The sequence below is a fragment of the Aulonocara sp. 'chitande type north' Nkhata Bay genome, linkage group LG16 (genome assembly GCF_057382095.1).
Source record: "Aulonocara sp. 'chitande type north' Nkhata Bay isolate Kocher_YH1m ecotype deep benthic linkage group LG16, A_spYH_male_GT1.1, whole genome shotgun sequence".
In the NCBI taxonomy this organism is placed as follows: Eukaryota; Metazoa; Chordata; class Actinopteri; order Cichliformes; family Cichlidae; genus Aulonocara; species Aulonocara sp. 'chitande type north' Nkhata Bay.
The window spans coordinates 20,227,117-20,248,599 of NC_141359.1; the positions used below are offsets into that span (position 1 = coordinate 20,227,117).

The 21,483-nt window shown below is 41.4% G+C and overlaps 3 protein-coding genes across 12 annotated transcripts in view; 1 reads left to right on the forward strand and 2 right to left on the reverse strand.

The window, feature by feature from the left end:
- Positions 1–1,561, forward strand: part of dcaf6 (ddb1 and cul4 associated factor 6) — a 26,041-nt gene extending 24,480 nt beyond the window's left edge. For all 8 annotated transcript variants that reach the window (XM_086266615.1, XM_086266618.1, XM_086266619.1 and 5 more), the window contains 5 exons: positions 75–213; positions 363–519; positions 603–691; positions 770–875; positions 974–1,561. In XM_086266615.1, coding sequence (XP_086122741.1) covers positions 75–213; positions 363–519; positions 603–691; positions 770–875; positions 974–1,032 — 550 coding nt within the window. In that variant the 3' untranslated portion in view covers positions 1,033–1,561. The remainder of the gene's footprint in view (positions 1–74; positions 214–362; positions 520–602; positions 692–769; positions 876–973) is intronic.
- Positions 977–14,811, reverse strand: gpr161b (G protein-coupled receptor 161b). Of its 3 annotated transcripts, XM_086266625.1 has the most exons (7): positions 14,598–14,811; positions 12,666–13,053; positions 10,368–11,089; positions 10,121–10,228; positions 5,581–5,706; positions 5,172–5,405; positions 977–2,021 (listed from the first exon to the last, which is right to left on the reverse strand). In XM_086266625.1, the coding sequence occupies exons 2-7, from the start codon at positions 13,007–13,009 to the stop codon at positions 1,921–1,923; spliced, it is 1,635 nt and encodes a 544-aa protein (XP_086122751.1). In that variant the 5' UTR covers positions 13,010–13,053; positions 14,598–14,811; the 3' UTR covers positions 977–1,920. The 3 variants fall into 3 exon arrangements, with proteins under 3 accessions (XP_086122751.1, XP_086122754.1, XP_086122752.1); XM_086266628.1 differs by lacking the exon at positions 5,172–5,405; XM_086266626.1 differs by lacking the exon at positions 977–2,021 and having other exon boundaries at positions 2,760–5,405.
- A 637-nt stretch (positions 14,812–15,448) lies between these two features.
- On the reverse strand, positions 15,449–21,471 carry otc (ornithine transcarbamylase). The gene is made up of 10 exons (XM_086265827.1): positions 21,247–21,471; positions 21,024–21,162; positions 20,852–20,933; positions 19,140–19,227; positions 18,794–18,947; positions 18,593–18,715; positions 18,372–18,425; positions 18,130–18,279; positions 16,008–16,145; positions 15,449–15,896 (listed from the first exon to the last, which is right to left on the reverse strand). The coding sequence occupies exons 1-10, from the start codon at positions 21,327–21,329 to the stop codon at positions 15,837–15,839; spliced, it is 1,071 nt and encodes a 356-aa protein (XP_086121953.1). The 5' UTR covers positions 21,330–21,471; the 3' UTR covers positions 15,449–15,836.
- Between the last annotated feature and the right edge of the window lie 12 nt (positions 21,472–21,483).

The window sequence follows — 21,483 nt, forward strand, 5'->3', positions numbered from 1 at the left end:
CATGGGTTTGTTTGCTTTCAGGCACGTGTATGAGTCTGGGGTTTCTTTCTTCTTTTTTGTTTTGTTTTTCTTAGACAATCAGCAGCAGCTCGTATTCAGGAGCTGTTCCGCAGGAGGAAAGAAAGGAGGGAGATGGAGGAGAGCGAGACTCAGAATATCAGGAGACCTTCAGTCAAAATGGTCTACAAAGGCCACCGCAACTCCAGGACAATGGTATACCTCGGGCCACGCGTGTTGTATTAGTCTGAACTCATATTAATCCATTGGCTCTGATATCAGTGTTTTAACTGTTGTCATCAGACTGTGAAATTTGAAGAGTACAGTTTCCAAAATACTCAATGTTCCCTTTTAACTGTGTGTAGATAAAGGAGTCGTGTTTCTGGGGCAACAACTTTGTGATGAGTGGTTCAGACTGCGGCCACATCTTCATTTGGGACAGACACACCGCAGAGCACCTCATGCTACTTGAAGCCGACAACCACGTGGTCAACTGCCTGCAGCCGCACCCTTACGACCCCAGTGAGTCCCGCGGATGTCCCGCCTGAACCCGGACGATGTTTCTTCACTTGTTGACATTGCTCTCATTTCCTGCTTTGTTTCAGTTCTGGCTTCTTCAGGGATAGATTATGATATCAAGATTTGGTCGCCACTGGAAGCATCGCCGTCTTTCAACAGAGTCCTCGCTGAGGAGGTAGAGTCAACCCACAGAAAAGAAAAGAAAAAAAAACCAAACCCACCGTAAAACCTTTCTTCTTCTCTTCTCGTCAAGGTCATCACTCGGAATGAGCTGATGTTGGAGGAAACGAGAAACACGATCACAGTCCCGGCCTCTTTCATGCTTCGAATGTTGGCCTCCCTCAACCACATCAGATCAGGTACACACACACGCACGCACGCACGCACGCATGTAGCACGCTGTTTTTGTTAGACCAATCTCAGCCTCTCTTTAATATTTGCCTCTTCCTCTTTGCAGATCGAGTAGAAGGCGATCGCTCCGAAGGCTCAGGCCAGGAAAACGAGGATGAGCAGTAGCCAGCTGGAATTTTATTTTAAAATAAACACTATTTCTTCTTGCTGTATAGCACTTGAAAAATACCCGAGATTTGTACAAGTATAGTGTAGAAAAACTTCCTTTTGAAAATTAGTGTAATTTCTAGCCCCTTGTGTTTTTTAAGAAGACTTTCTTACTGATGTGTCTGTATGAGGATAAACTATATTTGTGTGAATGTAAAGGCAAGGACGTCAAAATATAAGTGTGAGGAAAAGTGGTGGCTGGTGTGAAAGTTTAAGTGCAATATTATTTTGTTAGGAGAAGGTGAGCTTTGATCAGTGTTAACGTTTGACGTTTTTGAAACTGTAGCACAGCTGAGAAATGTTGATGTGCTGCTCCGGCAGTTACGCATGTGAATACAGACATAAAGTAAAACACGGATGCTTTAATTTTCTTGTTGATAAAGAAGAAGAAGAAAGGGGCGCGGGGGAAGAAAGCTGTGGATCTTCTCCCCAAAAATATGTTTTACAAAACCTGGAAAAAATAAAGCCAAATGGTATCTCAAATATATCTGCACTTGGGTTTGGATGGAAAATTTAGACTAAGTGTTTGACTTCAGCAACAGACGGCACCTGCTGACAGATACTGACAGCTGTTGTGGGTGTACAGAGCAGCTGCTCTTGGGTCAAACCTGTGTCATACAGTTCTACTGAACAGCTGCTCTGTTGGTCCAAACCCAGTTTCCTGTGGAAATCACTTAAAAGTGAACCAGTGTTTGGACAAGCAATCCCTGTGACTCGTCAAAGTGATTCATTCTATAGCACCTTTTGAGATAAACATCACAAAGCGCTTAACAACAAAATCAACATAAAAAATTAACCCACCTCAAGTCTAAAAAGATGAGACCACAGAGTCCACAGATCTCAAGCTCAGAAGCAGAGTGTTCTGGGGGGCCTCCTTTTACCTCCATGCATCCCTGCTGGGCAGGTATGGGGTGTAAAGGTGGACAGGTGCTGGTCTGTGAAGAGCTCTAAAAGTGAAAAGCAGATTCTGATCAATGGGAAGCCAGTGTAGCTGGCAGAGCAATGGTGTGACATGAGAACTTGGAATATGTAGTGAGAAGCCTCGCAGCAGTGGTCTGAAAAACCTGCAGATGTTCCAAGGACATTTTTGCTTAGACAAGTAAAAATACAATTACAATAATCCACATGTGATGAAATAAGTACATGAATAATAATTTCCAGTTCAGAGCGTAACTCAATGGGACTTAACTTGGCAATAATTTACAAGTGATTAAAAACAAGAGTGAAACAGAAGTTTGACATGTATTAAGTGAAATCAGAGCCAAAGATTACTCCTGGCTGCCTGATAGAGACGAGTGCAGATTTAGCTCATTTTGGAAAGAAGACCAAGAGGTTCTTTCACCTTAGGCCCAAATCTGGGGCTCAAACAAGAACTTTTTCTTTAAGGAAGAAACACATTGAACATTTTCGTTAAAGTCATTTCACATTTATAGAGGTGATAAACTAATGTTACTGATGTCTTGAGGTTTGGGGTATCAGCTTTTATTCTTCCCTGCAGCATAAAGTATTTTATGATCCAGGTAACAAGCTGTCAACACAGCTGTAGGTGATGCTGACTGTGCGGCTTGTTTGCAGAACAAGAAAAACAAACGGCTCAGTGATTCAATGTTTTGGTTGCTGTTTGGCTTCAGCTCTCATTCACAGCAGACAAAGAATTCAAACGATGTTTTATGTAAAAACTAAATTTAATGCAAACATTTGTATTAACACTTACTGTATATGAAAAGGTTACATCACTCAGGTGTACATTTTTTTTCTTACAAACATAATACCTGTTCAACATACGAGGTAAGACTGAAGCACCACAACTGGGCTCTATGTATAAAAAAAATTGTCTCCTAATACAGAGAGTGTATAAGATGAGGTACAACCCAGTGTACCAATGAATATTCCCTATGCTCAGGTTTCCTGATTCAACACTAAACACACAAACATTTCTGACATCAACAAGATCGATTATTGATTCTGGACTTCATTTTCCTATGATCTCCATTTCTTGTTAGCTCATTCGGTCTTCACTGATAAGAAACTGCAGTGAAAGAGTACCCATTGTGTGTTTAAGTGCAATAACTCTGTTTGCCCACAGTCGCACGTAATCATGAAATACCAGGCCTCCAGCCGTGCTTACAGCAGGCACCTTATTCATACTACAGATATTAACAGACATTTTAGATTTTTTGCTGGCAGAATATGTTCATATATGCAAAGTGTTATGCCGTACCTTTACTAACATCACTGAACAAAATGCAAACTGCATCCCATTGTCACTGGAATGTGCACATATTAATTGGGTCATTTAGAAGTGTGTAAATGTTATTATACCAAGTGTCTTTGACTCTGTTGAAACTGCAGCTACTAGAACACAGAACAGCTGTTCAGTCTAACTTAATTTCACTTTGATCTGCAAACTAAAGCCATTTCAACGACTCCTTTGTCCAAATCTACCAGTGATGCCTCTGAAATCAGTAAAACTTCACTGTTGCAGGAGGCAAAGTGACAGTGATAATAATAATATTGAAAATGACTCTTTCCCATGCAAATTCAAATTACTGGAGTTCATCCTGTACCAGTAAGAGTGACAAAGGTGCAGGTTGTCCTGCGTTGAGTAAACACGTACCTCACAGTCTAATTCTCCACAGTGAGTGGAAAACCTGTAGTGAGGATTTACTGAGTGCAATGTTAGGAGAGAAATTCTACCTGAAAAGAGCTAATCTGTCAAAAGATGCTGTTATTTTATTTTATTTTATTTTTTCATTTTGCCCACTGAGGCAATTTTTCTTATTAAGCTTAAAAACATACAATAACATAATATATATTATAGCAGAAGTTAATAAAATGATCAGACCAATGAAGTTACAGTAGTTAAGGCTTCCTATTAGATTTGATGCTATGCACTGGGTCCAACATCGTAGAATGAATAACGTGCCTCTTCCTGTTCGCTAATAATTTCAAGTAAGGAGTATCCACATGTAAAGAGGGCAGACTTCATCAGCGGTACCACAGAGCTCTGTAACAGTGTCAAGAGTAGGGATGGGTATCGTTTAGGTTTTATCCGATACCGGTGCCAAATCGGTACTTTTGAAACGGTGCCGGTGCTCGAACGGTGCTTAAAGAATGGAGAACACAAAATTGGTCCAAAAACCTCTCATGTTCAGCTGTTTTTTATAAAAAGATAACAGCCTTTTCTGCAGCTATGGGGCATATATGGTATCACTCTTGGCTGGAAGCAGAGCTTAGACAATGGAAAAAACACAAACTTTGTCCAAAAACCTCTCATGTTCAGCTGTTTCCCTCTTTTTCTTTGGTCATTTTAGCCTTTTTGGCCAGGGTGAAGGGAGTATCTGCCATCAAACAAGAAGACAGCCGCATGTAACTACGACGCTGTTTGCTAGTTCACCTTACCTGCATTCATGTAATAACGTGGTTAGCCTACTCAACGTAAATTACACACGAACAACATTAAGCTACTCACGCAGAGAAGAACGGCTGCTGCTGCATCATCATCCGTCATCATTTCTGCTACACTGGCAGGGCTAGGGGCCAGGACTCTCCTCTTCATGTTTTTGGGGATGTTGCTAACTCCGGGTCTGATAACAGGCACCACACCCGCAGTAGATGCGCTCGGTGTGAGGTCTCGCAGCAAGCTATCAAATACGGCGCATTTCTCGGCTTTTAAAAAAAAAAACCTCTATGCGTCGCCAGCTGTTTCATCGGATTTGAGGTGTTACCTCCTTTGACAGTATCACAGTATCAGCTTGAAGCACTTGTTGCAGGCTGCTGAGTTTGCATATTTTGCTGTGAAGTACAGCCAGACTTTTGACCGCTTTGCCTTGGGCATTTTTAATCTGTAGCTCTGCTCTAAAAGAACGTACGTACCTGGCCCCGCCTACTATCCTCGGAAACGTAAAATGATTGGCTAGAATCTAAAGTGTATCACAGCTCAGGAAAAAAAAGCACCGAAATAAAGCACCGAAATGTGCGCTGCTTTTCGGTCTGGTTACTACCGTTTACGTCAGAACACCGGTACCCATCCCTAGTCAAGAGTGGGAAAGCTGCTGTTCAGGTGGGTTTCTCCTCTCCATCCTGCTCTTCTTCACCTCTGTCATCCTTAACGATCCCTTCATCAATACTCTCCAGCCTCAGTCTCTGGCCTTCCAGGTATCTGGGCCTCGGTGCGGCCCTCGCTGTGAGGAGTCCTGCTGACAGAGCTGAACTCTCCCCAAACAGGGTGAGCTTAGCATCGCTCTCTATGGCTTTCGCCAAGCAGGAGGCGAACATGTCGAGAGATTTGTGCACCTCTGCGTGGATCTGGACTGAGGATGTGTTTTCAGCTGGGGAAATCAACAGACATCAGTCAAAGCTTTGGTAAACACAAGCTACAGTAAACAATTCTCTTGCCTGGTCCCTTTTCTTTTCTTTTTTTGGTCATTTGTGTATCATGTGAAGTCTAAGGTATTTTCCCTGCTCTCTAATCTTCTGTAGAAGCGGGAAATGAATGACGGATACCTTTGGAATGCTCCACCTGGTCTTCAAAGGTGACTGAGCTCCTCCTTTTCCCGGACGGAGGCCCGTGGTGCTGCGCGAGGGAGGAGCCATCTGTGGAGAAGTTATCCAGCAGCATCACATCTGTGCCTGTGTAGGAAAATAAAGAGGATCATTGCAAGTTAACTGCAAGCAGAACTTAACAGAGATTGCAGGAAAGTTGCAGTAAAAGTCATCTTCATACCATATGGCCACAAATGTACACACAAAGGTGGATCACAAGACATTTGTTTGTGTTGAACATGACACCACTTGCCCTCCCTACAGGATCAGTTAAAAACATGAGCTGGAAAACAAAAAGGCTGCCCAACAAAGAGGTGTATGATGCAGTAAGGTTTGTAAGGCTTTCAAACTTCATCTTTACAGCTTTGTTCTCTTTTAATTTTAAACTTAACTGTAGAAAAAAATTGAGAAAAAAAAAAGTGCTGCTTTTCTTTCTAGAAACGCATAAATTCTAAATCAAAGTTAGGCGATGCAGCATGTTTTTGCATAATTGGACAAAAAGTTCTCAATAAGCCCTCAGTATGTTCTTAAATGAAAAGGTATTTATGTAGCATTTTTTTCTAGAGCGAAAGTATTCTGAAACAAACGACCAGGCGCTGAAGGGATTTCACCCATAGGAACATGCTTTCAATTCTATTTGAAGCCAAACAGCAGTGATTCACTGTGTTTCGGTCTGCTGCAGGAAAGAGCTCTTTTAACAAACTCCACGGTCTGGTAAGTTTCTGTAGGCTGATGACTGTGTGACAATGCTGTATGTTTATGAAGAATCTCAACTGCTCGATTAGCTGTCAAATGCTGCTGGAAAAATTTAAATATTCTTAACTTTCAGAATACCTTCAGTTTTTCTGTCATCTTAAAAACTTAAGCAGATTATGGTGGCCAATAAAACACTTTTGACATTTTGACCAACCTTATAAACAGTGCATTGGTCTTTGATCAGTAGTTGTTGATCAATGGTCATGAGAATTTACATATTAATGATCATGGAACAGACCTCCCAGCCCATTGTTCCTTCAATGGTGCTAGTTTCAATCATTATGCAAATGTACTGTTTATAAGATTGGGGTAACCTGCAGTCAGCTGAGACTGAAGAAGTCACTTGGATGAGTGACGAAACCTTTCTCCCACTGAAAAATTCTACGTCCAGATGAACAGAATCAACCTTTTGAGGGATGTTTCATTTTATTCATGAGTCTGTAGGGATAAAATACACGATAATCCTACAATCATCAAACTGCCTCAGTCTCGGGGTTGGGGATCTGTAAAGTCTACATAGAAGAGATAATAATAAGGTACACATGACAAATTGTCATTTTTTTCAGATCCTCATCTGCATCCAGGGTCTACCCAACCTTTTGACCCTTTGGCAGGTGAAATAGGCTCCAGCACCCCTGGACTAATAGACATGCATGATAATATGCAGGGTTTTTTTTTTTTTTACTAAATTTAAATTTTTCATACACTTATAATTTTTCTGCAATGATTATTGAAGTTAGTCAACTCCCTATAAAAACGAATTGAAACAACAGTGTTGTGGATACAAAAGCTCACAACGCAGGCAAAAAAGAAAACAGAGGAGCTGCTGAAAGATCAGGTTCGGAAATGTATGAATTTTAATTAGATGCACTAATATCATGTCCTGTTTGTAAAAATAAATAAATAAATAAAAAATGGACACAATGGTAAGACAGCTTGTGCTACATCTACACGTACATGGGTGTTTTGGTAAATATGGCTTTTCTGTGTATTTGCCTTTCGACCACTGAAAAACTCCTGCCAGGATGAAGTTTTTCCAAAATCTTAGTTTCTGCACTTAAATTTGGACATCAGACTGTGCACCGTTTTTATTAGTACATAGTACATTTCTTCACGCTTAGGGTTATATCGCCACCTGTTGCTTTGGCATGCTCTTGGCAGCACCAATGGCGTGTCCAGCGGGGTGGCCTGGGGGGGCACAGGCCACCCCCCAAACCAGACTGGCCACCCCAGGTGCCACCCCAAAGGCAAAACAATAAAATTCAATCAAATATCAAATGTCCGATTATGTTTTCACGGTGACGCTCAGATATCCGAGTGTAAGTGAATGCAGCATCGCTTCTGCGCTATGCGCATCACGTTAGCAAAGGTAGGAGAGCCAAGCGCGAAAGATGGCACTGCAGGAAACAATTTTTCGGTGAAAGAAAATGAGGACAGAATAAATGTCCCGGTAAGTAATATTAAGTTTGTTGAGTTTAGTAAACTTCGGTGAAATTAGAATACCAAGGAAAAAATAACACTTAAAGAATTATTGCAGCTGTGGAATATTTCAGGCAGTATGCTACTGAGGGCAGCTAACATAAGAGTTATGCGTTATAAGATATAATCTAAGTCGTAACATTGCTGTATGGAGCTGCAGATTTGGTTGCAGGTTAACATAGCTGGACTGGCCATCGGGCATACCGGGCATATCCCCAGTGACTTATTTTTTATTTTTTTTGTAATGGCATGAACAATGAGAGGTGGTGGATTGGCCAGATGCAGGTCGATGTGTAGAAATAACTCCGTTGTTTGGTGGTGGCTATGACGGGGCTTCCACAGAGGCAACAGGTGGATGAGGGAAGGGGAGGCAGGAGGAGAGCCCCGAAGCAGCCGCCAGTCCGAGTGTCAGGTGAACTGAACTTCAGGTAAGAAGTTATGACCTGCAGTCTATCTGGGTCAGATATGAACCAAGTTTAGGTGGAGTTTATTTTCATGTTGCTGACTTTTTACTGTCAGTTGCAATAACTCATACTGCGTTCTAGCCAGTTTGACGGAGTTTTTATACAGCTGGGTGGGTGCTATGATGTTACTGATAGTGAACTTTATTTTATTCATAAGGTTAGTAGAGTTGCCAACGGCTCCTTAAAAAAATGGAATGGTCCCTCATTCAGAGAAAATATTACACGTTTCGTATTGAGCTGAGAAGAGACGCAGTTTGTCCCGAACTTTAGCTAGAATGGAAAAAAGACACAAAGCTGGATTTATTCTGTCTTTATGCTGCACAGCTGCCTCTTCTCTCATTCTCTCCCCCTCCCTCTCCTGTTGCTACTTCAATCATGAAACTGATCAATGATCAGCTGATCGGCTTTTCTCTCTTGTTTATCGCCCACTTTGCGCCAGAAAGAGGAAACCAGCAGATGTTGCGCTAAACAACAGCAGCACGTTTAAGCTTGATCGGCTGTTGTTAGAATGTATTTAATATTAATTTCTAGTATCAGCTGATGTTTGCTGGAGCCACAGCTGTAAAGCTGCTGGTCATGATGTCTGTTTAGATATGTGGTGAGAGGGAAACATGAAGATGAAACCAGGAGATGTCCTTACTGAACCATCAGAGCTGAACAGGTGATGGAGAAACAGGTTTACCTTTTAGGTGACATGAATGAGTTGAAGGGAAGTTATGAACTGTTTCTGAGAGATAAATAACACCAGGATCCTTTTTTATGTAGCAGACAGCTGGTAACTGTGCAGGGGCGGGTCTAGCAAAGTTTTGCCAGGGGGCCAGGTAGGGCATTAACAGGGAAAGGTGGGCACAAAGAAATACTTTTCTTTCTTATTCTCATTTAAAATACCTAGTTTTTATTAAATAATTATCTAAATCTTACAACCAAAGTTTTTATCTGACGTAAAATGTATAGAAATCATACATATACCAACAAGACTGTACATCACTGTCACAACAGGGTTTGTTTTCAGTCAAAGTCTTTATGGCTTTACTACCTGGTGGGTCGGTCTGTAGTAAAAATGCCCAATTTTTTTGTCCCAGTCCAGCCCTGCAGGTTAATACTGGCAGTGTCACCATGCCAGCTGACTGTATTTTATCATCAGCCAGTGTTGTTCTTTATCAATATTACCAAAGTTTACGATAAGGCAGCATAGAAAGTATTTACTTGCTTTCAGGTTTCATTCAAATGTTAGTCTTTTCAGTTGTTTCCCCACTTTTTTCCTGTTTCAAAATCAAACACCAGTTTGTGAGAAGATTATCTTCTTTTTTTAACAGGCAGATAAAGTTTTGCATTGGCATTGGCTAATTTGTCAATTGTTTGTTACAAATGTTCGTATTTTAATTTTCAAAAATGTTTTTGCCCAAAACATATGTGCACTATATGTCAGTAAAAATACTATGCAAATATTGATGTCCTTGACTGCTGAGTAAACACTGACAAAGCACTGATTGTATCTCTTGTACTTTATCAACGCAGTATCTAAAAACTTTGCACCGTAGTGGTTAAAATCTCATTCTAATAAGAGTTAAAAGTGCATTTGGTTATTAGGTTTATAGGATTATTGAATTATGGTTAAGGGTTGGTAGAATTTTTTTTTAAAACATTATCTGCCAATTAAATCTGCCACCCTTCTCCAAATCTGTGCCCCTACCTGGCCCCCCCAACAAAAATTTTCTAGACACGCCACTGGGCAGCACTTGAGGATTGCTTGGAGTTTTTGATATGAAGCAATTATTTCCCCCTTTCCGTGTGCAACTTACATGAGTCCTGAGTGAAACTGAAGCCAGTGTCTCCTGTGCTGCTTCCTGGGGCCAACAGCTGTCCTCCACCCGCGAGCATGGCAGTCAGGTGTGGGGACATCCCCAAGTCTGAAAACACAAATTCTCATGAGATCATCACATCCCGCAGGAATATAAATCTAAACCAGCCTTATGCATTTACTAAAGATAAAACCAGCAACATACACACACATCTGCATGACACAGAGAGCCCCAGCTATAGTCCCACCTGTGATTCTGTTGGAGATGCTGAAGAGGCGGGACGTCCTTTGGCGCGTGGCAAACGACTCTCTGTAGTACCGATCTCCAAAGCACATCCCCAGCAGCTCCTTCCTCACCGTTTTATTCCACAGGCCATAGATGAGTGGGTGGCACACCGCGCTGCAGAAAGACAGCCACGCTACCAGAGTCTCCACCCACTGAGACACGCTGCCCTGACCCCACAAGGCCTCAGTGCCCACCACCCCAACGTATGGCCCCCAGGTCATGAGGAAGGTGCCAATCACCACTAAGATGGTGACTAAAGCCTTGCACTGACTCCCTGCGTACACGAGGCTCCGCCGACTTCCATTAGAGGAAGTCGAGGTGCTCGAGTTCTTACGCCCGTTCCTCTGGGCTCCAGTGGAGTCGTCCTGGGCCACAACAACAGTCCCACAGTGAACTTTGCGGGCTTTCATGCGGGCTACGCGGAAAATGACACCGTAACACGCCAGCATAATGAAGAAGGGTGGGAGGATGCACCAGGTGACCCAGAAGGCCGTGTAGCTCGGCTCTCTGTGCCACGACGCCACGCACGTCCACTTGAAGCAGTCGAACTCAAAGGAGGACCAGCCGAACAGAGGAGGCAGGCAGCCTACCAACGAGTGAAACCACACGTAGGCGATGACGACAACCGCCCGGTTGCCTGTGATCTTCATGGGGTAGATCATCGGGTAGAGCACAGCGTAGTACCTGTTGTGAGGAGACATGAGCACGATGAAGAAATCTGCACAACAGGAACTCAACACCGTCCTCCAGGGAGACTTTTGATCAGACTAGCACACAGGCTGCTGAGATTGGAGTCAGTGATACAAAAGCTAAAAGCTGCACTTTTCTCTCTCCCCGACAATCCTGTGAAATGTTTTCCTAAAAGCTGCAAACAGAAGAGAACAGACGGGCTTGGCAGAAGAACAAAAACAGGCTCTGTAATCTAAAATTCCCAAAGGATGCTGAGGATAATTAGGTGAGCAGTGAGAACAGCAGGAACTGTGCGCTACACAGAAAATTTACAGTAGCTCTCGGTAGCTCTGCGACACCCAACAGAATTAAAACAGTATTCAACTGCAGCGGTTTAAAAGTAGCTCCAGAAAATCTGAAAGGCAGTGCATGTGGATAAGAAGTTATTATAAGTGCTGAAACTTTAGTGTTAATCTCAAAAGTCATTCAATTGTTGATTATTGGTCTGAACATCAGATTAATCATTTCAGGCGTTTTCTAGCATTTAGGAAAACAACAGAACAGCTGGTAACAATTTCCTCGAGTCCCAAAGGTGTCTCCTAATTGCATGGTTTTCTGAACAAATAAGCCACAACCCAAAGAATTTAAATTTGCAATCAAACAAAACATGGATACATAGAGAAAACCTCACAGCCGGGGAATGTTTGATGGACAAATAATGGGGCTGGAAGGACATTTTCTGAGATGGTATCGTATGTTACTGTATATTTTTTGATTACCAAAATTAATTAACAATTCTCCCCTTCTTACAAGCAAAGCAAAATAAACTGAACTTTGTGTCTGAATAACCATTTGAGTTTGTTATTACACAAAGTACTTGCACAAAATATTGGCAAAATACGATCGAGTCTAAAAACTGGAACCAGAAAATGAAAACTAGGAAACCCCAAATATCAAAGATGTTTTTTTGTTGTTGGAATAAATAAAGTGCCTTAAAATATCTATAACTTTTTGTCTATAAATTTTGTGCAATATGTTTACTGGCTTTATTCCATGTATTTGTTTAAGCAGGCATTTAAAGTTCAAGCATTTAAGCCCATGCTCATCACCTGATCAGAGAAATCTACAGGAAAATACCACAAATTAAGTCTGTGGTTAACCTCTCTTATTTACAAGAGTGTGACGTTAGAGGGAAATGCACCAAGAGCATTTTTTAAAACTTTATTCAGCATAACATTCATCTGAGCTTGAAGTGGAAAATTGCTAACCTTCAGTTTCCTATGCTTACTGTAACTTTACTGTCTTGGTTACGTTCAGCTTCAAGACTTAAAGCAACACTAAATTTCATGCTCTAGTCCATTTGATGCCAGAATCTCCCAACATCTGGGATAAATTAATAATATAGCGATGCATTAATCAGCTAAATCTTTCTCAGAAATTAGCAGAGACCAAAAATGGGCTACAGGTTCTCCGCTGGAGGGAACCATATGTCCTAATGTCAGTGTAAGGGCTCACTTTTTAAAAGAATTCAAGTTAAATGCTTAGATTGATTATAGGGCTACAATATAATACAGTATAATCTGGCACTAACCTGTCGATAGCGATAGCTCCAAGGGTAAGCATGCTGGCAGAGCTGATGAGGAGATAGAGCAGGGCGGTGAAGTTGCACCACACCACCCCAAACATCCACTCTCTCTTTGCTGAGCTCACAGCTACAAACGGTAGCACCAGCACGGACAGCAGCAGGTTGGACAGAGTCAGGCTGAACACAAACTTGTTGCTGGGTGTGAGCAGATAAGGCCTGCGATAAAGGGTTGCCACAATCAGAAAGTTCCCGAGGCAGGCGAGCAGCGTGATGGTCACAATGGAGACTGACTCCAGGGCAGCCAGACCCTCGCCATTCCCCACTGTGGTACAGTTCCTGCTCGTGTTCATGGTGAGAAGCTGGGCCACCGGACTGGTGAAGGAATGGTGGGGGACTGCTGAGGAGAAGGCATTATTAGACAAAATAAATTGCCAAACTAAGACAAAGAAAAAAAAAAAACAATATCATGAATTACAGCGAAAAACAACCCTTCAACCCTCAATCTACATTCATGCAGCTGGAACTCAACTCATGGATTTTACTATTTTCTGCAGCACAAAAACTAATAGCAAAGACCAGGGACCTGTACTATGAAGCAAGTTTGATAACATACGCAGGATATTGTTATCTGGCTTTAGTTAGCCCAACAACAGGATTCGGGCTTAGGGTAACATGAAGTAGTCAATCCAGGATTTATCAAATCTAAAGCGTTGGAAGCATCTGAGCAATCAAAAACATGCACAGGTCATTTTCAGAGGTTAAACACATAATACAGCTGCTGCAGACAAACTATCAATAGTGTTTAACGCTCTGTGAGAAAAGAATAAACGCAAAAAAACGAATTCAAACTAATCTACAGCCAAGTTCAATCCCCAAACAGATGCCCTGGTTTGACATCAAATATTTATGCTTATAGAGCAAAAACAACAACAACAACAAGTTGCAGAATTGTTTACAGCCAACAGAGAAAACTAACATTACAGAATAAAGATGCATCTAAGACTAAATATTAATTACAGATGTCTTTAGAGAAAGATAAAGACCTCAGATCTTCCTACTACCTACTAGCACCCTTTGTGCTAGTAGGTAGTAGATATCACTCTTCTTGGCGTGATATATTCCAGAGAACTAACTGGACAGGACGTGGTTGAGGTCTAATCTTGATCATAACCTCATCTAGAACAGGTTAGGACTGCAGCTCATCCACGGGGATATACCGCAGTAAGAAGTGAACTGCCTTCACAGTCGAGGCTAAACTCTGGAGTTACCTGGATTTGCCCAAATTTTGCTCCATGGTACAAATTTTACATATTTATAAAATATGTATGCTACATATGAATACTAAATAGTGACGGCTTTAAGTAAAGTGGTACACACACGTTTCACATTAAGGTTCAAAGTACAAAAGTAAATGTTTACAGGTGAAAAAGAATGTCAGAAATAAAACTAACAAACACTGGTTACTGTACCACCTCCCACCATACGTGTTTATGTACTAGCAATATAACTCTACTAATGTATAACAATAACTCCAGCAACAATTTACTGCAGTTTTAAAAAACTATAGAGGATTTGAACACTAGATTTCACCACGTTAAAAGACTGTTTACAGCCAGGGTAAACTTTTCACTATTAAACAGTCTTCGGTCACAGTTAAAGCCTTTCACTAGTGGAAAGCATTATCTTTGCACATTATTTCGCATCGGAAAAGCGTAATTGTTGTTAAAGCTCACTATTTTGTTTCCCTGTTAGTGTTAACCTTTTGATTTAGCGTGAATATGGAAGTAAAAAAATACAAAATAAAACTGCATCTTGCACATGTGAAGAAGGTGCAGCACGGTGAGTTAGCGGTAACGCTAACATTAGCTAAAACTACCGTTAGTTAGCCAAAACTTTCCCCCATTGTCCCCCCTGAAACTCGGCTCTTTTTTTTTTGACCTGCTTAGGCTCAGCGCTGCGGCTCCACATTTTCACTCTCGACGGGGATAAAACGTCCATCTTACTCCTCTGTTTCCACACCACAGCCCCAGAAGAGAGAGCCGAGCCAGGGAAATCCCTGAAAGCCAGTCGACATTGTTCACTTTGGTAATGTCTCTCTCCTCCGCCGACTCACAAACGGCCAGCTGCGGCTGCAATGGCGTCCTCCTCCCCATCCACCTCCCACCTCAGCTTCGACTCCCTCCCCGAGCAGTCTCCTTCCGTACGTGGGTGGTCGCTTAAGAGCATTGTCTTGCTTTCATATTGCCATTGAACCAGCTTACGTTATTTAATTTAACCGTGTGGAGTTTGTTGTGATCAAATCCTTATGACAAGTGCAGAACAACGATGAAAGTATAGTGTATTCTTTCGCGGATGCCACACGCACCATGTGCGTTTATAGTAGTGTTTACAAAGCCATGTGAATGTGTGCGTGAGTGTTTACTTGATGACAGGCCGGCTTGTTTATGAATGAATTACTGAGCTGCATCGTTTTATCCAGCTGGACCACCCACGTAGATCATAGCTTCCCGCACTAAAACGTCACCTCCGCTTATCCAATGAAAAAACTCTGAAGGCTTCACGGCTCCATCCCATAGGGGGCGCACTCAGCCAATAGCACATAACATGTTTAGTTCTGCAAGTGTAGTATATAAAGCGGTGTCATAGTGTGATTTTGTGAGTGCAGGCTTTCAGCTTAAACTTACAGGGTTTTATGATAAAATATTGTGCATTTTTATAGACTTCCCCATTTTCAGAGGCTTAAAAGTAATTGAACAATTGACTGAAGTGGCTTCAAGTGAGGCCCTTGGTCACAAAATACATTTTATTAAACAGTATCTCTGTATCATTGGTGTATTGCAAATTCCAGATATGCACTAAACATTTACAAAATCAGTGGGGGTATTTTATTTATGGATTAACCTCTAGTTCTTCATCGTCACTTAAGTTTTAAGGCAGCTGTGGTGACACATCACACAAGAGTGAAATAAGAACTGTGAGCAATAAGCGAGTCCTGGGAATTCCTGGGTTCTCTGCACTTTGACACACAGACCTACTACACATAAACAGAAGCACACCACAGCCCCACGCTCCCACATGGCAGCTCTATCCTGAAGTTACAATATGACAGCATTGCAAAAGTCTTCTTTGAAGTCATCCCATGCCACAGAAAAGCTTAGTCCCTCTTAATAACTGATGTTAAAACTTCAGCATGGGGATCTGTGGCGTGTAGTCGGTCAGAAGAGAAACAATGAGGCCCTGAAAGACAGAAGACAGTTGTGATGGTCAGTTGAAAGAAAATTAAACTGGAGTTAAGAGGGGATTAAAACAAACTCAAACAGCACATTGTGCGTTAACATTTCAGCCCACCATGATGGTCCATTTTCTATTCTCTGCCTCCGAAAAAACGAGAGAACGGGATGAGTAGAACACCTGATCATCCACCTCCTCCATTTTCCGAGGGAGACAGTGCAGGAAGGTCCAGTCTGACTTGGCCACACTTCCTGTCTGTAACAGAAGGGCATCAAACCACGGGTAAGTGTTATCGTCCATGGAGTGTAAGGATTTTCAGGGATGTGACTTAGACTTTCCTTCCCTTCCTTGAACTTGTTTTCTTAATATGAAAGTATCTAACTGTGTATACTACAGGGAGTGCAGAATTATTAGGCAAATGAGTATTTTGTCCACATCATCCTCTTCATGCATGTTGTCTTACTCCAAGCTGTATAGGCTCGAAAGCCTATTACCAATTAAGCATATTAGGTGATGTGCATCTCTGTAATGAGAAGGGGTGTGGTCTAATGACATCAACACCCTATATCAGGTGTGCATAATTATTAGGCAACGTCCTTTCCTTTGGCAAAATGGGTCAAAAGAAGGACTTGACAGGCTCAGAAAAGTCAAAAATAGTGAGATATCTTGCAGAGGGATGCAGCAGTCTCAAAATTGCAAAGCTTCTGAAGCGTGATCATCGAACAATCAAGCGTTTCATTCAAAATAGTCAACAGGGTCGCAAGAAGCGTGTGGAAAAACCAAGGTGCAAAATAACTGCCCATGAACTGAGAAAAGTCAAGCGTGCAGCTGCCAAGATGCCACTTGCCACCAGTTTGGCCATATTTCAGAGCTGCAACATCACTGGAGTGCCCAAAAGCACAAGGTGTGCAATACTCAGAGACATGGCCAAGGTAAGAAAGGCTGAAAGACGACCACCACTGAACAAGACACACAAGCTGAAACGTCAAGACTGGGCCAAGAAATATCTCAAGACTGGTTTTTCTAAGGTTTTATGGACTGATGAAATGAGAGTGAGTCTTGATGGGCCAGATGGATGGGCCCGTGGCTGGATTGGTAAAGGGTAGAGAGCTCCAGTCCGACTCAGACGCCAGCAAGGTGGAGGTGGAGTACTGGTTTGGGCTGGTATCATCAAAGATGAGCTTGTGGGGCCTTTTCGGGTTGAGGATGGAGTCAAGCTCAACTCCCAGTCCTACTGCCAGTTTCTGGAAGACACCTTCTTCAAGCAGTGGTACAGGAAGAAGTCTGCATCCTTCAAGAAAAACATGATTTTCATGCAGGACAATGCTCCATCACACGCGTCCAAGTACTCCACAGCGTGGCTGGCAAGAAAGGGTATAAAAGAAGAAAAACTAATGACATGGCCTCCTTGTTCACCTGATCTGAACCCCATTGAGAACCTGTGGTCCATCATCAAATGTGAGATTTACAGGGAGGGAAAACAGTACACCTCTCTGAACAGTGTCTGGGAGGCTGTGGTTGCTGCTGCATGCAATGTTGATGGTGAACAGATCAAAACACTGACAGAATCCATGGATGGCAGGCTTTTGCAAAGAAAGGTGGCTATATTGGTCGCTGATTTGTTTTTGTTTTGTTTTGAATGTCAGAAATGTATATTTGTGAATGTGGAGATGTTATATTGGTTTCACTGGTAAAAATCAATAATTGAAATGGGTATATATTTGTTTTTTGTTAAGTTGCCTAATAATTATGCACAGTAATAGTCACCTGCACACACAGATATCCCCCTAAAATAGCTAAAACTAAAAACAAACTAAAAACTACTTCCAAAAACATTCAGCTTTGATATTAATGAGTTTTTTGGGTTCATTGAGAACATGGTTGTTGTTCAATAATAAAATTATTCCTCAAAAATACAACTTGCCTAATAATTCTGCACTCCCTGTATACGCAGAAAAACTAAACTAAAACCATTTAAAACCAGTTTCAATAGGTGGTGACATGATGCATAAAAACAAAACTTTCTCAAAAACCATTTTTATACAGTTTTCTTGTCTTTATCTAAAAAAACAACAACAATACTTTTCCGTGATTTGTTATATATTCATGTATCATTAATACACATATACACACCCAAACATATAGCAAATAAATGATTTTTATCTGAAAAATATTAGTGTTTAAAAACAGGTAAAAAGGTGAGAGTAACTACTTGGCTGAAAGTAATGTCCTTCTTTACCTGCATAGAAATCTGGTATCCATGGAAGTCTTTTAGCCTCTTTTTCTTCTCCTCTTCCTGTCCCATACTGACCCAGGTGTCAGTGACCAAGACATTGCTGTCACGGGCAGCCTCCATGGGGTCAGAGGTCAGAATCAACTGAGTACCATGCTGAGACAGAATATAATATTATTTATTAACATTAACCTTGGCAGAATACTTGAAACTAGAAGACATTAATGGCAGGTTTTAGAGGACCTCACCTGTTTGGCGAGCCTGTGTGCCTCTTCAGTAACGCCCTTGTCTGGCTCGTACCCCTGAACACAAAGATATGACTTTATCTTACTGACACAAGAAGTGCGCAGATAAGAAGCTCAAGGCTGACTGCCTGCCTTTAACCTCAAACTACACAAAAACACATAAGATACAAAGACCAGAGTAACAAAGAGATCACATGCATCCAATAGCGCAATAAGAAACCAACCTTCGGTGTAGCAACCTTAAGATGAACTCCGAGTTTGGCTGCAGTCATCATGAAGGAGTGGAGAACATTGTTGCCATCTCCAATCCAGCTCACCGTTAGACCATTAAGGGATCCGTAATGCTCCTGGATTTAAAGAAAACAGGTACTGCATGGTTATCAACTAGTGCATTAAAATTGCAGAATACCACAGGGTAAGAGTACCTGTAAGGTGAGGAAGTCAGCCAGAATCTGGATTGGGTGATACAGATCTGACAGTCCGTTAATGATGGGGATTGAAGCCTCCCTATCTAGCTCCTCCAGCGTCGAGTGCTTGTAAACACGAGCCAAGACAACATCACAGAATCCAGAGAGGACCCTGTTGTGAAAGATCAGACATGCACAAGGACTTTGTGGTTTATATACTGAGCCAGGAGGGAAATCTTGTTGAGAAAAACTGCGTTTCTTCTTCAGCAATTACATACAACAATGAAAATCATGAGGAGACTGCTATAGAAAAGGTTAAACCCTGCAGCTGCTTTTATTTCCCTGAGATAAACCAACAGCTCACCTGGCTGTATCTGTGCAGCTCTCATTCACTCCCAGGTGGATGTCCTGTGAGGTAAGGAAACAGGGGTGTCCACCCAGCAGAGAAAATCCTGGAGTTACAAGATTAAGGTACTTTTAGTTTCCCTAAAAGTCAACTAGTGCTTTAAAAAGTGTACTTAAAGTAAATGTGCAGGCAGGAATATATAGAGGAGTGCACACTAAGGGGAGTGTGGGGGTGGTGGAGAGGGGAAATGAGGAGTGCTGATCAGTGTTTTGGTGGGGGTTTGTACTGAAAGTCGCCTTTCAGCAGTTCTTTTGTGACTACATTAACAATGACTGCACTGAATGGCATTAGCCGGGCTCCTGCACAAGGATAGTTTTTTAATTTATGTAATTATTGGCTTAATGACCTTCCATGCAGTAAGATACCACTGTTAAAACCATTGTACTTTTAATCCCTATAGGTAAAGCTACATTAGCATGTTTTCATCAGTGAAATAAAGCAAGCATTCATTCATACATGTCATCTATGTAAACAAAGACTGACTTTGGCCTGATGTGACAAGACCATATTACTCACTGTAGGGTGTAACTGTATGGATCTATGCCAATATTAAATCAAGAATGATTCAGTTAATACATATAAATAATAAAAAAGCTGACTAACAAATAAAAAGCTACAAAGCAAATATTGGGATGTATAATTGAAACAGTAATTATGGAAAAACTTCAACTTTCTGCCTCTGAAAAAATAAAACAAATAAAAATTTTGGGTTATTATCAAAAGATTGTGTAACTTATTAATTTCGCATCTTGACATAGTTAACTAAAAACGTCTAAATTGAACGAAATAACTTGAAATTTTTAAATTAAGGTTAAGAAAATTCCAAGTTTCGTTACGGTCGTCATGAAGGTGTGCAGTTATGGATAACAACAATGTTTTTGTGTGTGTTTTGTTGTTGTTTTTCCAATGGGAGAAAGCATCCATTATATGCATAAAGAAACACACAGCAAATTTCAGAATCACTTTCATTGCTCAATTTATACACAATAACAACCTAAATTTGTGACTTACAGAAAAAAATGTTGTTTTTTTCAGTGGTGGAAGCAAGTTTCCATTAATTTAACATAATATTAAATAAAAAAGAATGACTATTAGGAAAAAAAAAAAACCCTGAAATATATGAGTAACCAAACACATGAAAAATATAAAGATACACAAGCAAAACAAAATGAAGACTGAATCTGATTGAGATGCTGTGGCGTGACCGTATAAAGGCGGCTCATGCTCAAAAACCCTCTAATGTGGCAGAATTACAACAATTCTGCAAAGATCAGCGGCTGAAATTCCTCCACGGTGCAGTGAAAGACTCATTGCCAGTTATCGCAAACACCTAATTTAAGTTGTTGCTACTAAAAGTGGCCCAACCAGTTATTAGGTTTTATTGGGCAATAATTTTTCATACAGGGTCATGTAGGTTTGGATTTTTTCCTCTTAACAAACACCTTTATTTAGAAATTGCATTTTGCGTTTACTTGTGTTATCTTTGTCTAATATTTAAATTTGTTTGATGAGCTGAAAATTTTAAATGTGACAAACAAAAAAATAGGAAATCAGAATAGGGGGACAAAAGCCTTTCCACACCACTACATATAGCAATGAAATATCTTGCCTCTGTCAAATCCCATACCCTGAGCCACGTCATGCATATGCTTGCATAGAAAAACTGACACCTGTTTCTGTGGACATTCTTGTTCTGGTGCTCCTCTTCTCAAATATCATTGCAATCGACTTTCCTTGTAGAAGAGGCAAATACTGAAATAGAAATGACTCTTAATTACACATCCAGAGACCACAGAGTACACCAACTATAAGTACTGAAGTTTTGCAATTAAAGTTAAATACCTGTTTTTCGTGCTTGATCCGATGCTTGAGGTCTCCGGAGACCCACAGCAGCTTCTTGATTTCATCTGAGCTGAAATCCTTCAGAGTCAGACAGCTGCGACCTTTTAAATTCACCGAGCCGAGGCAGGCGGCCCCGGCGCTGGAAAAGCAACAAATATATTTTATCTTTTATCACCCGCACCCTACTTTCACAGCTCTTCTTCCACATTCGGATTTATCTTACCCAAACGCTCGTGCTGAACAGCTGTGCAGAGATTGGAAATATCTGGAAAGCGGGCTTTTTGCAGCAGACAGCCTCAGAGGCATGGTGGCTCACGGTAAGTGCAGCGGGAGCGCAATGCTATGTGGATATTTCATCAGAGAGGAACAACTTCTGTATGCCTCCTGTGTTTCAGGTGTCCTGCCAAAAGTAGTTACCCCCGGCAAAAACTGTTTCCCAATCTACGAGAGCGCGCAAAGG